We start from the raw sequence: 13,953 nt of genomic DNA, 5'->3' as shown, positions 1-13,953 counted from the left end.
GGATTTTCCTTCGCACAGTTTCTAGGTGCGGATTTACCTTCGCACAAGTTTCTAGCATCTAGGTGCGGATTTCCCTTCGCACAAGTTTCTAGGTACGGATTTCCCTTCGCACAAGATTTGTTTGTAATCAATGTATTATTTGTTTGTTCAATAGTGTATACTTTGTTTCAATAGCTTTGCTTTGGTGCAGATTTTAGCACTAAGTTGCGGATATTTAATCCGCAGTTCCTGCTTTGACACAGGGAAGACCTTCACTAGAGAAAATAGCTAAGAATCTTTGAATGACTGCTTGTTCTAAAAAGAACACAGCAAATCAAAGTATGTTATATATGATATGTAAAGTTTTTTTGCTTTACACGACGAAAATGTTGAAAAACACTACACTGTCTCAATGTGAAACTTGCTGCTAGCCTTCTACTGTAAAAAGAGAAAAGAGTGAGCTCGAAAAGGATTAGGAAATTACCTATAATGCAACAGCTTACTATCTTGATAGCCCAGATAATTTCATTCCCCAAACATCCAGCCAGTTTCTCATCTACTGACTACCAAGCCAACAAACAACAAACCAGTTTCTAGTGGTTTCTATCCTTTTTCCACTGTGAGACTAGGAAACACAGCACTGCGAGCGCATTTTCTTAAAGTGTCAGCCAGGTTGGCTGAAGAACGGTAATTTTCAAGCACTTATTAATTCAAGTCGATTTCTATTTTAATATGATTTGCCAGCTTATTGCCTCATCGACGAAAAATTCACAACTTTGACGTAATCGAGTCAAAACACAACGACCGCCGGCTCTCAAAAAAGATAAGGGCCGGAAAGCTTTTCGCCGTCTCTGGACGACGACACGCTTCGTGTTAAAAACTCACGAAATTGACCAAAACCGAGCGTTAGACTTGGAGGAGGAGGAGCGGAGGAGAAGAAAAAAAATTACCGTTTTAACAAATATTTCCTATTAGATAGGAAATATTTAATTAGGCAAAATTTTAGCCACGCTTTTAAGATTAATTACGATTTTTCGCTAAAAACAGGTACGTGTTCTATTAGAGTACACGTTAAATTAGAAAATTTACGGTAATTAGAAACACATAAGGAGATTCGAACTATCTACACAACTATTTTAAGAAGATGATACACGTCGCTGGTTTAAATGCATAAATGAAGCTGCTGGTATTATGATCATCAATTACAAAATGAGTAACAGAGATTACACTTGAAGCCCTTCACATTCCTCAAAAGTCTCTCAAAGGGGTACAAATTCAAAAGTTAGTCTCTGAAAGGGTCCCAAAATCACGAAAATCAAAAATTTCTCTCTCAAAGGGTCACGATTTCCAAAAATTTTGACAAATTTTGGTTTGATTTTCACCAAATTTTGGAAAAAATGGACCAAAATTTAGGAAAAAGTCTCTCAAAGGGTCCCAAAATCACCAAAATTTTGTCTCTCAAAGGGTCGATTTTCGATTTTCGGCTCGGACATACCCGTCACCTCGCAAACCTAGTACCCCCCCCCCCCCCCCCCGGGACTTGATGTTTAGTACTTTTTTTAACAGCAAAATTTTGAAATAATTTTATGAATTTGCTTAGTTGCCTACCAGTAGATTCCCTTTAAAAACTACGGAAGCTTATTAGGGCCATCTACATGAAAAAGTGACGATGATAAATAAAAACCTTAACTACGTGCGGATAAAAAGATTTGCTATCTGTGGATAGAAAGATTGCTATCCGTGGATAGTAAATAGATAGGAAGTTATCCATCGACAGAAGTTGCTATCCATGGATAGTAAAAGAGCTTGGAAATTATCCATGGATAGAAAGGTTGCTATCCGTGGATAGTAAAACACATCGGAAATTATCCATGGATAGAAAGGTTGCTATCCGTGGATAGTAAAACGCATCGGAAATTATCCATGGATAGAAAGGTTGCTATCCGTGGATAGTAAAACACATCGGAAATTATCCATGGATAGAAAGGTTGCTATCCGTGGATAGTAAAGTAGATAGGAAATTATCCATGGATAGAAAGGTTGCTATCCGTGGATAGTAAAACACATCGGAAATTATCCATGGATAGAAAGGTTGCTATCCGTGGATAGTAAAGTAGATAGGAAATTATCCATGGATAGAAAGGTTGCTATCCGTGGATAGTAAAACACATCGGAAATTATCCATGGATAGAAAGGTTGCTATCCGTGGATAGTAAAACACATCGGAAATTATCCATGGATAGAAAGGTTGCTATCCGTGGATAGTAAAACACATCGGAAGTTATCCATCGACAGAAGTTGCTATCCGTGGATAGTAAAACACATCGGAAGTTATCCATGGATAGAAGTTGCTATCCGTGGATAGTAAGAAATATTGAAAGCTATCCATGGATAGAAAGGTTGCTATCCGTGGATAGTAAAACACATCGGAAGTTATCCATCGACAGAAGTTGCTATCCGTGGATAGTAAATAGATAGGAAATTATCCATGGATAGAAAGGTTGCTATCCGTGGATGGTAAAAGAGATCGGAAATTATCCATGGATAGAGAGCTTGCTATCCGTGGATAGTAAAACGCATCGGAAGTTATCCATGGATAGAAGTTGCTATCCGTGGATAGTAAGAAATATTGAAAGCTATCCATGGATAGAAAGGTTGCTATCCGTGGATAATAAAAAATATTGTAAATTTTTTATAAAGACGATCTATCATCATCATGATGTTTAATTTAGCATTACGTCATTTTTCTAATGGGAATTTGACCAAAATTATCACACAACAGTTGATGACCTCTCACACAACAATCGGTGTCACAACAAGTCCAATGGGAATTTGACCAAAATTATCACACAACAGTTGATGACCTCTCACACAACAATCGGTGTCACAACAATAATGATGAAATGATGGTTTCAAATATTTAGAACATTATAATGCATTGGAAATTAACAGATTAAAGTCAAAACCATTTTCAAAACCAAATGAATAGTAAGTATTTCTTGTTGCAAATTGTTTTGGTGAACATAATGTGATTTTTTATTGGGTTAGCTAACCCTTTAGATTTACACCAGTACGTACCAGCAATTATAAAAAATATAAATAAATTTGGTTGTTTGTGACAATTTTGCCAAAAATTTTTAAAATGCGTCCACTGCACTGGACTGCACTGGCATTTGGTCAGGCTTAAAAAATAAATTTGACTGACAGACTGGACTGCTCTAGTCCAGGGTCTGGAGCTCAACTTTTTTTTGCCTTTGATAATCTGATGGTGGAAAAAATAGATCGCAGCGCCATCATTCAAATCAGAAAGCGAAGATAGTATACGGCAGACTTTCTGACTAGGAATGCTCCAGATGTGGATTTCGCTAGCTATCGACACGCTTTGCTCTGTACGATTTGATTTGAAATATCACGTTTTGAAATATCACGTTTGTTTTCACCCATCCATTTACGTTAGAGCTGCGTGGTGGGCAGAAAACAATCACGATCTGTTCTCAGGTTACAGACTCTGGGCTGCATTCTTTGAAAGTAATACTCTTCAGACCATTTTTGATTTTTTAACAACTGGCATTTATTTTAAATTTTTTTTTCAGGAAACAACTTTATTATAAACTCGTTCCATCAAGGATTATCCTATAAGGAAATTTTGGCCTGTCTATTGAAGTCATTGAACTTGGTTTTAAGGTTTGTTTTACTTATCCCTTTTTAAATGTTTCTTTTTAAAATATATTAGACCTTTTTTCAAAGAGGACGTCCTGTTGAATAATTATGTAGTCCAGCCATAAAAACAATGATAAAGCCATGCATAATTACTGTATCATGCATATTGTAATAATTATGCATGGTTTTATCATTGTTTTTCTGCTGGACAACTTAATTATTCATTAAACTACTAAAACTTTCAACGGTCAAAACCACAAATTTTGGACTTATATAACTCTTTCTCTCGTCTTTCTTTGGAATGAGTTAATAAATAAAGTGTGTGTGTATGTGTGTGTGTGCGTGTATTGTGTGTACGTGAACTTAGTGTGTTTTCCCAGGGTGGGAGGGGGTGGGTGGTGTAACCAGGTGTAACAGGAAGAACTTTATAAATAAAACTACTCAAAGAAATTGTCATTAAATAAAACTAAAAATATTTCTTATATTCATTATTTTGTGTCACTATTAATATTATGATAATCATTTATTCATTTTTTCTTTAGTTCTGCATAATTTTTTAGTTTCTTCTAGGTTCCCCATTGTATATATTAGAGAAATCTATTTTTTTTGTAAGGGGTTATCCTGCTGTGTTGCAGCAAAAATATATTCAATTCAATTCAATTCATTCCTCTATGCCTCCATGACTTACTTTTTTATTCTTTTTTATTCTTTTTTATTTTTGATGCATTAAAAGTTGAAAAGATTATTCAGAAATAAAGTATATACAATATACATAATTATTACACTTCATAGCTTACGACAACTAAAAAGAATATTGCGAGATAACAACTTGCGACGCAGAGGAAACAACAATCAAGTGGCCATTGTAAATGCTATCCAGGTATAATAACGATATCCATAATTATATGCTCTCAAAACTATGAGTGTGTTGATAAAGTGATTCAGGCAAAAGTAGAATGTTAAAATTCAAATTTACTTTCTTTAATACAAAATCATATATAACATTAATTATAAGCTCTATTTACCTTTAAAAACTGATGAAGTGTATTTTAGATATGTTAAACAACAGCTTTTATTGCATGCCCCCTGCTTCCAGTCCTTAATGTGACTTAGGATGTGTAAATTCTTTCACGTCAATTTTTAACTTTAAACTAGAAAAAGATTAAAAATTAGTAATTTACTTTCCTTCCTAGTCAGAGCTTCGTGGAGATGGATGTAACCTTGGTTACAGAAGCATGCACCAAAAATTGATTCTTCGCCATCGCCTCAATACATCTCGGTTAAGCCACATTTTAATTTACCTGTCTATCTATCTATCTATCTATCTATCTATCTAATCTAGTTTGTAAATAGAACTCTGATCACTACAATAATATTTCGATGTTTAGCAGATCTTTTTCCTTTCACTAAGTCATCATGGTTGAATTAAAATTCAATACTGTAATTATAATCACAAACCTGTCCATTACCATTACCAGCATTACCTTTTTCTGTGGATTCAAATTTCTTTTTGGTTGGTTTTAATTGAATTTTAAAGACTAGATATGGCCATTATGGTCATATTTTGACATTTTAGTCCCAGTAATTTCAAAACCAAACTTCAGTTGTATAACTAAAGGTCAGTTGTATAATTTTAGTTATTTATTTCTGTAGGGAACAAGTAAGATTGTTATTGCTGCACTTAGACCCTGAAGGGGTGGAATCAAGAAAAAGAAGAAGATTGAGAAGAAGAACTTACCATTGCAGAGTAAGGACTTAAAAAATTGTTGGTTTGCCGTCACCCAACCCTAGATTTTGGAGCTGGGTCGGTCGGTCGGTCGGAATTTATTTTTATTTTAGCGATGAAATTCTCGGCCATGGAAGGGTTAACAGTTTGTTTACATTTAGGTAATTTGGAATAAAAAACAGTTTTTAGTCCAGCCTAATGTTTATGTCATTTTATGGAACTTATGTTATGTACTCAAAATGAAATCTCAAACCAAGTAGAAATTTCAAGCTAATCTGAGCTAATTCATATTTTAATTCAAAGATTGTACACTGTTTCTTTTTTTTATTTCTTTTGTGTAATTATGTTCTGACTAAATCTCCTTTTTTTCAGCCATCCTAATCACCCTAGCCTCTTTCAGTCCGTTGAAACCCACATTGGTAATGGTTTTGCCATTAAAAAAATAGTCTGTAAAATAGGTCAAAATATGAGTACAGCTTGAAACAAATAAGTTTTCTAATGTTTTGTAATTTTTTGAAAATTCATTTATAGTAGACTCATCAAAGTTTTTCTTAATATATAGGTTTGGGGCTTAAGCTTTAAGGAGCTCTCTGAAAAAGAAATTTGCCCTGCCCCTACCTCTGGTTGTGACAGTTTATAATCACACAATATCTTCCAGTGAGATTTGATTTACAAACTTTCAGTGTCAAAGAAACGGTCAAGATCTTCAGTTTTTCTATCTAAAATTTTTTTCCAAAGAACTTTTTCCTTCAACGATTTAAATTTTTTTTTCTTTCATCAAGGGACCAAATGATGTATGGCATATTGATGGTTATGATAAGCTCAAGCCTTATGGCTTTGCAGTCCATGGTTGTGTCGATGGGTAAATTAAATATGATTAATGATGATTTAAATATAATGATGTGTATAAAAGTTAAACGATTTTACGATCTTTTAAATCAAAAATATAGGCATAGAAGTAATTACTCTGGGCTATTTTGAAAATATCAGCACTCTTATTATTTTCAGCTACTCAAGGAAAGTGTTATGGTTAACTGTTGGCTCAACAAATAATGATCCAGAAATTATTGCAAAGCATTATTTGGATTACGTATCAGAGATTAAAGGTAATATACTCCTCTAGAAATAAACTTGAATTGCAAATGAAGAAGAGTGAACGATAAAGCTGGGTGTCCACCGATAAAAATTTGTTTTTATTTATAATGGAACAAAAAAAATGCACGATAGGGAACAAAACTTTTCTTCATTCCCTATTGCATATTTGTCGACCCTATCAGGTAAAACATGAGCATTTTGTTCTGAAAATCTGTGTGATCTTTGTTTCAGAAGCATGTGATTTTTTATTTGTGGTGAAAGAATGAATTACTTTTTTGGTGTACACAAGCTTAACAAACAAACAAAATAACACAAATCTTTATGCATTACAAGGATCGAACTCTTTTCAGCACTCAGTTATGACGTTTTTTAAATCAGCCACACTGATCATTATGAAATCTTTTATTTAGGAACTGCAAGACGAATTAGGGCTGACTGTGGAACGGAAAATTCAAATGTTGCTGGAGTGCAGCGGTTTTTCCGATTGCATGCGGAAGATGAAGACGACAATTTTTCGGGTTTAGAAAGTTTTTTGTATGGCAAATCGACGTCTAACCAGGTTAATAATTGTGTAATTCAAACTTTCTTCAGTTAGGGCATTTCCAATTTTTTAAAGCCACCTAGCTTTGTAGTTCATTCGTCTTCTAATTAGTTCCAATCCATTATAGTAATCTGACTGATCAAATTTTTGTTGTTTTATTCTTGCACGTGTGAAATGGCAATTTTCTTCAACAAAAGACTTAAAAGTATATTATAAACAATACAATACTTTCTCTAACTTGAATAGCTAAGAATTCGTGGTATAGAGGGGTCGTGAAAAAATCCAGCATTTACAAATTAATAACTTCATGTATTTTCCTCTTTGATAATTTGGTTTAAGGAAAAAAAGATGTGGCATTATTTTGATAAAATTATTTTCTTTTATAGAGAATAGAAGCATATTGGAGCAGGCTTAGGGGTGCTGCATCACAGTTCTGGATTAATCTTTTCAAAGTAAAATATTTCTTTAAATTACATTTCAAAAACTCGTGATAGAATTTTACCAGATCATTAAAAATCTTTTGGTTGGAAGCACAAAATTTGACCTTGCAAAAAGCTCGCTTGACTTGACTGGGTACTGGGAAATATCTGTGTGCTGGATGGATCCTTTTCAGATAATTGTTATTAGAACTAATTTTTTAATGTTTTGCTTCTCTAAGTAAGGGATTGTTGCTTGTTCAATTTTGCACGTAAACAATGCCAATACCAGTTATAAATAATTATTTGCCCATGTCGAAATTTCTTCGCTTTGCAACCCCTTTCGCGTTGATTCTTTTATTATAGGACATGCGCGATGCAGGAGAGCTAGACGAAACAGATGATATCTACAGGTATTTTTTAGTCTTAACCAGTAACAGTCATTTCACTCTACTAAATACGCTGTGGAATATGTTCTTTAATTTCTGATATTTCTTCAAATTAAAGTAGTGGACCAGGCAATTAATCACCGCCACCTTTTGATAGACTTCATAGGCTCTAATTGGTCATACAAGCTTGTAGTAATTTTAGATTCCATGGGGTTTACATATTGAAGCAGTCAGGTTTGGGTATTTATTCATTTTTCAATTTTAGAGACTGCCTTCGATTCAGTTTTATGGGATTGGTACAACAATCTTTAGATGATGCAAGACTACTGCATAACACACACCGAATTCGGCCATATCCTTTGCAAGAATGCCCAAATGGGAAGCCAAATATCATTTATGGAATACCAGAAGCTTATGGTTAGAATAGCTTGTTTATTTTCTTTTTTATTGGTTTTTGAATCTTAATGTTAACGATTGAGAACTTAAATCGCTGGATTATTATTGTCGTTTCATTATAGTTTTAATATATCGCCGAAAAAAGTAGCATTGAAAAATATAAAAACAGTTCACAATTATTTTATTAATTTTCAGAACCGCTTCTTATTTTGGTACCTGAAATTTTAGGTCACTTATTACAATTATTGATATTTTTAGACACGGTAGACTACAAAGTTGAAGTGGAAGAAGACGAAATCGGCATCGCACGAGAAGTGACAAAAGAGCCTTTGGAATTAGGATGTTCAGTTGAGTTTCTCGAACTAGCTAATTTTATAATGGAAGAAGAAGGCTTACAAGCTCCGGAAAATGTTGACGAGGCAAAAATCCTATACTTTACCTTAACTGCCGTCATTCGTAATGGGCATATATAAAAATATTGGTTTTTTCTGCAGGCTCTAATATATTGATAGCTATTTTCCGATAATATAAGGTAATTTAATTGTGATCCTGATTGTAGTAGTACACATTGTGCATAATATAATAAAGTTTGAGGAAAATTTATTGCTCAAGAGGCGTAAGGAAATACCTTAAGTGTATTAATTTTGGCGGGTACTTAATTTGGCGGATGGCAGAATTTGTAAAATTTGGCGGGTATTTAATTTGGCGGATGACAGATTTTGTAAAATTTGGTGGGTATTTAATTTGGTGGATTGGAAAATTTTTGGCACTTGTAAATCAAAAATTTTAATGGTTTTAACTTAAGAATGCTGATTTTCGATAGAATTTCTATCCTAAAAAGATTTTGTTAAATTTGGCGGGTATTTAATTTGGCGGACGGCCAATTTTTAAAATTTTGGCGGGTATTTAATTTGGCGGATGGCAGATTTTGTAAAATTTGGCGGGTATTTAATTTGGTGGCTTGGGAAATTTTAGGCACTTGGAAATCAAAAATTTTAATGGTTTTAACTTAAAAATGCTGATTTTCGATAGAATTTCTATCCTAAAAAGATTTTGTTAAATTTGGCGGGTATTTAATTTGGCGGACGGCCAATTTTTAAAATTTTGGCGGGTATTTAATTTGGCGGATTTTAAAATCCGCCAAATTTAATCCCCGCCAAAATTAATACACTTAAGGTATTTTTGGCTAGCATGTTCTTAGCCATATAACAATTTTAAAAACTTTTTGGGCATAATCTGGCTTAAAGTCGTCGTTACAGAGATGGAAAATGTTTTCAGGTAGATTGTACAAAATTTTTTCCACTCAAATATTTAACGAAAAATCTAATTTTTTCGCCATTTTGATGACGTCAAAGGAAAGTGCTTTGGAGCTCAAACTTTGACCGATGGTCATTATCAAGATTTGAATGAGAAAAATTAAAAAGCTGTTCAAAAAATTGATGACGTCAGGAATTGCTTAAAAAATGCATCATCAAAAATCCGATTTTTTTTATTGTGAAAACTTTTGAGTTCAATAGCATATTTTTTCTACTTAAACTTATTCAAGTTTTTATTTCTATAACGTCATCAAAATGGCGGAAAGTGAAGTTTCCATTAATTTTTCAGTCCAAATAAAGTCAATGTTTTATATGGCATAAAAAGTACAAACATGCTAGTCAAAATAGTTCCTTTACACCTCTTGAGTGGAAAAAGCTTTCATAATTATTAAGTTTCATAATAAGTTATTATTGACTATGTAAATATATAATGTTTTACCAAAACTTATAGCGCAGCTTGCTAATGTTTCCTCGCTACCTTGTTTTTCGTTTGTTTGTACCTAAAATCTTTTTTATTCGCAACACATACTTCACATACAATATTTTCAGAGGAAGGACTAACTGTAACATAATTAGATTCTGAAATATCATTATTACTAATATAATCCGTTTAAAATCTTATTACTTTGTCGTTAGTGTTAAGTACTTGGGACGAAGCTTTTAGTTCGAAAATACGTTAATTCAGCTTGAAAATTACTTGTTTTTCACAAAAAAAGCTTCTCAAACTTTCTCATATGTTTGCAAGAAATGTTATCAACATTTGACGACGTTGAACCTTAGGATTTCAACTGCGTGTATACTTTCGAATCTCTTTTATCACACGAATAATTTTTTTTGTGGCTTTAAGAAAAATGGCATGTCAAAGTTGAGAGGTTATGTTATAAAGAAAATCATAATATGAATCTGACACTCTCTAAAATTATTCGACACTTTTGAGTCAAAATTTCGAAATATTAGTCGGAGTTTCAATAAGCTGACGAGGATTTTGCCTCTCTTATCTTTATCATGATGTAAATAAAAGAGTTGAAAAGAGTTGAGCCACTGTGGTTTATGTCGAAGTTTCGTCGTAGTTGATAAGTATTCCCCGGAGGTATATCATCAAAATCAATTGTTTCATTTTATGATTTTAACGTGGCGGCGACGAAGCTAGCATGGCTTTCTACAAAAGTGCAAAAGAGATGGATCTCCTGTCGTTTATATCTTCATGGCGAAGCTTAAATAATTCGCTATATTTCGCGAGTTTCTGACTTCGCCAAAGTTTCTGCCCGCTGTGCGGAATTAATATTACCCAGAACGCACGCAGGGAAAAATATTTGGGAAGTGTCCAAGAATAATTTTTCTTATCCGCGAGAAATACAGTCGATACTAATTTATCTCGAAATGAATCCCGTTGTCTCGAATGTCTTCTCGAACTTTTTTTCTGACTGTGAGGCTAATTTTCGCTTATTGTTACAATTGTGGGAGAGTGAAATGATAAATGATATAAACGGGTTTTCAAAAAAGAAAGATCTTAAAGCACATCTTTGGTTATCTAAGGGATTTTTTCAAAAAATTGACTTGAAAATGGAGTAGTGGAGGGAAGGGAACTAAAGTAGGATTTTACCTCGAGAAATCAAATCACGTAAAATCAGGCCTGTTTTTCGGGTCGAACTAAAAATGCTGAACGTCAGCAAAAAATGTGGCGTCAGCGAAAAATCCTGATCGCCCGCCTGCGCGTTTTCGCGCACTCAAGAATGTCAAAAATCGCCAGCGTGCTCAAAAATCGCTCCGCGTGTTCAAAAATGTCAGATCGCCCACCCGCGCGGTCCACGCGCTCAAAAGTGAGTTTTATCCGTGTGTGTTGTTGGTTGAAAGCTACTTATATAATAAAGAGACAATGAGTTAGTTGAAAAACGCAATAACTAATTTGTACAACGCTGTTTCAGCACCAGTGGCAGCGACGCGCAATGGCCTTTTAAAGCGCTTGGGAGACATTCGCAGCAAGGTGACTAATCTTTACAACAGGGCGAGAGGGCATCAGCCACAAAATACATTAATAATAAATAATAATAAAGCTTTACAGGTTTGCAGGCCACCGTGAAGACACATGGGCCTCTATAAACCGCTCGTACTTTTTACAATGATCTTTTTGAAATGGAGTTTTTTTCGCGGGCTCCCCCGGACTTTCCATTTTGTGTTGTCTTCCTTGATTTTAGCATTCATTTTTTCGGCTTCCTTACACCATTCTTTAATTATCTGTCTTTCATTTTTGGTCAAATCCTCTGTCACTCGGTAAGGAAAGCCTTTTTCTTTTGTTATTGCTTGCAACACTGTGTTCTTGTCCTCTTCGTTCGTAAATGTGACTTTAATTGGTCGGTATCTCGCTTTATCTTCTCTTTCTTTCGTAAATTTCCCGATCCGCTGCGTCTCGGTAATCTTTATATTCCTCAGATGGAGCCGCTTACCAATAATTTTGTCATGGATAAATTCTTCGTCCTCGATTTTTGTTTCTTCTTCAGTTTCATCTGTCGATTCGTCAATCCCATGAAAAATTAGGTTGCGTGCTGTAGATCGAATCAGCTACTCCTCTTGCTTTTCTTTTCGAATCGCATCTCCAATGTTTTTCTCGATGTGTTTGGATGTGATTTTAGCGTAGCTCATTGGTGGTCTTTTCTCTTCTTTCTTTTGGAGCAAGACATATTTGCCACCAGAGCGAACCGTTGAAACTCCAGGTGCTTTTGAAGGGAAACTGATATTTGACCACGTCCAAATCAAAATCATCTCTACGAGAGAACCCTTATTAGGCTGTGGACCACTCCCAGATTGGCTAAGGAAGAAGAAATGTATTTATGCGCTTGACGGTAGAGAGGAAGCAACTGACAATTTGTGTATGTGGAGATGTTTAGCCTTGGATTTGGCACGAGAATATTATGGAAACACAAAGCTCAAGCGAAAAGATGTGCGCAGAACGAAGCTTGTTGACATGGAAGGGATCGTGCAAAAGTTCGACATCAACATCAGAATTTTTGAACCCAGGACAAACTCTGAGAAAGCACCTTGGAGACTCGTGTATGGTCACAATCAGTATAGAAAATCCCGGAAGGACAACATCAACTTGGGTATGTTGGTGGGTCATTGTTTTTATGTCAAAAAGATGAATGTCTTGACACAGAGCTGGGAAAGTTTGCAAGCAACTGTTTACGCGAGTAGACAACCTCAAAAGACACAAGGAGAACGACTGCGAGGGAGTTAAGACGCAGATCGTCTGTAAAGGCAAGAAGGTGAGGTGCATTGCGAGCAAATCGGGAAAGGTCTTTTATGGCGAGAGCTTCAGTTATGCCGAGTGTCAATGGTTGGAGTATATGTCAAGAGAGACTAGAAGGCACGTTCATCACACTTTATGCGGTCACGGGGGCGAGCAAGTGATTCGAGATAGTTCGGGTCACGAGTACAAGGTCGACGGTTACGAACCTGTTACCAAGACTGTCTACGAGTTCAACGGGTGCAAGTGGCACGGGTGTCCCTGTCGACCCGCCAGAACCAACGTAGACCAGAATCGTTACGTTGCAACCAAGGACAAGGAAAATGTGATAAAGGGTTTGGGTTATAACCTTGTTTCGGCGTGAAAGTGTGAAAATTTACCGAAAGCGAGGCGTTATTTTGAGAAGGAGTTTAGACCTTACCCCAACTACATCGTTTTTGACTTCAATCCCTGAACCAACAAAAGACTGAGGATCTTTTGTACGTGTCGAGACACGTGCCGGTGAGTGTTGCTATTCACAACAGTCTAAGTAAGAGCCCGACGTTTTTAGAGCACGAAGACCCCAAAAGGCTCGTTGCTCTTTTTGTCGAGGACAAAGAGAGGAGGCATGCTGTCATCGTGGAAGAAGTCGAAAGAATGTATCCGAGACCTGACGACTTTAAAATGTTGGATCAGAAAGCTTGGAATGAGTGGGTGAACCAAGTAGCAGTAATTGGTTTCAACAGCGGCAAGTACGATCTGAACATGATCAAAGAATATTTTGTAGAGCAGATTGCTGGAGATATCAACGAGAAAATCAAGTTGGCGAAAAAAGACAACAACTACTGTTCTTGATATAAAGAACTTCCTCGCGCCCAACATGAGTTTTGACAAGTGGTGTAAATCCTTGGAGTGTCAGTTTGAAAAGCTCCCGTATGTTAGGGATAGTTCAGTAAAAAACTTTGGAACGTGGGAATCTTTTTGTTGATTGTTGCTCAAGCTAAAAACACAAAGTTCAAAAACTAAAAATATGTACATAGGGCTATGAAAAAAAATGTCGACTAGGTAAAATGTCAATGTACAAGGAAAGAAATCTCTTAAAAAATCTGTCTTAGGAAAATCTAACTTGGTCATTTATAAACTAGGGAGTAAATATCACCATATGAAAGAACGATATGTACATGAAATTACAAAATATTGTCCAAATACTATCCC

The 13,953-nt window shown here is 35.3% G+C and overlaps 1 protein-coding gene across 2 annotated transcripts; it reads left to right on the top strand.

Moving 5' to 3' along the window:
- The first annotated feature begins 2,748 nt into the window (after positions 1-2,748).
- On the top strand, positions 2,749-10,066 carry LOC136821006 (uncharacterized). Of its 2 annotated transcripts, XM_067077239.1 has the most exons (12): positions 2,749-2,967; positions 3,573-3,663; positions 4,432-4,519; positions 4,833-4,918; positions 5,293-5,386; positions 6,148-6,227; positions 6,374-6,471; positions 6,871-7,019; positions 7,388-7,453; positions 7,784-7,830; positions 8,072-8,223; positions 8,461-10,063. In XM_067077239.1, the coding sequence occupies exons 1-12, from the start codon at positions 2,961-2,963 to the stop codon at positions 8,673-8,675; spliced, it is 1,173 nt and encodes a 390-aa protein (XP_066933340.1). In that variant the 5' UTR covers positions 2,749-2,960; the 3' UTR covers positions 8,676-10,063. The 2 variants fall into 2 exon arrangements, with proteins under 2 accessions (XP_066933340.1, XP_066933341.1); XM_067077240.1 differs by lacking the exons at positions 2,749-2,967; positions 3,573-3,663 and having other exon boundaries at positions 4,443-4,519; positions 4,837-4,918; positions 8,461-10,066.
- Positions 10,067-13,953: the final 3,887 nt, after the last annotated feature.

The sequence above is a fragment of the Clytia hemisphaerica genome, unplaced genomic scaffold (genome assembly GCF_902728285.1).
Source record: "Clytia hemisphaerica strain Z4C2 unplaced genomic scaffold, Clytia hemisphaerica genome assembly, whole genome shotgun sequence".
Lineage (NCBI taxonomy): Eukaryota > Metazoa > Cnidaria > Hydrozoa > Leptothecata > Clytiidae > Clytia > Clytia hemisphaerica.
This window is presented reverse-complemented; position numbering and strand designations above follow the sequence as displayed.

Bases quoted from the DNA above. Each gene is read 5' to 3' on its own strand.
- LOC136821006 (XM_067077239.1), top strand. The intron at 3,664-4,431 runs GTTTGTTTTACT...TACACTTCATAG, and splicing joins TCATTGAACTTGGTTTTAAG to CTTACGACAACTAAAAAGAA. The intron at 7,020-7,387 runs GTTAATAATTGT...TTTCTTTTATAG, and splicing joins GCAAATCGACGTCTAACCAG to AGAATAGAAGCATATTGGAG.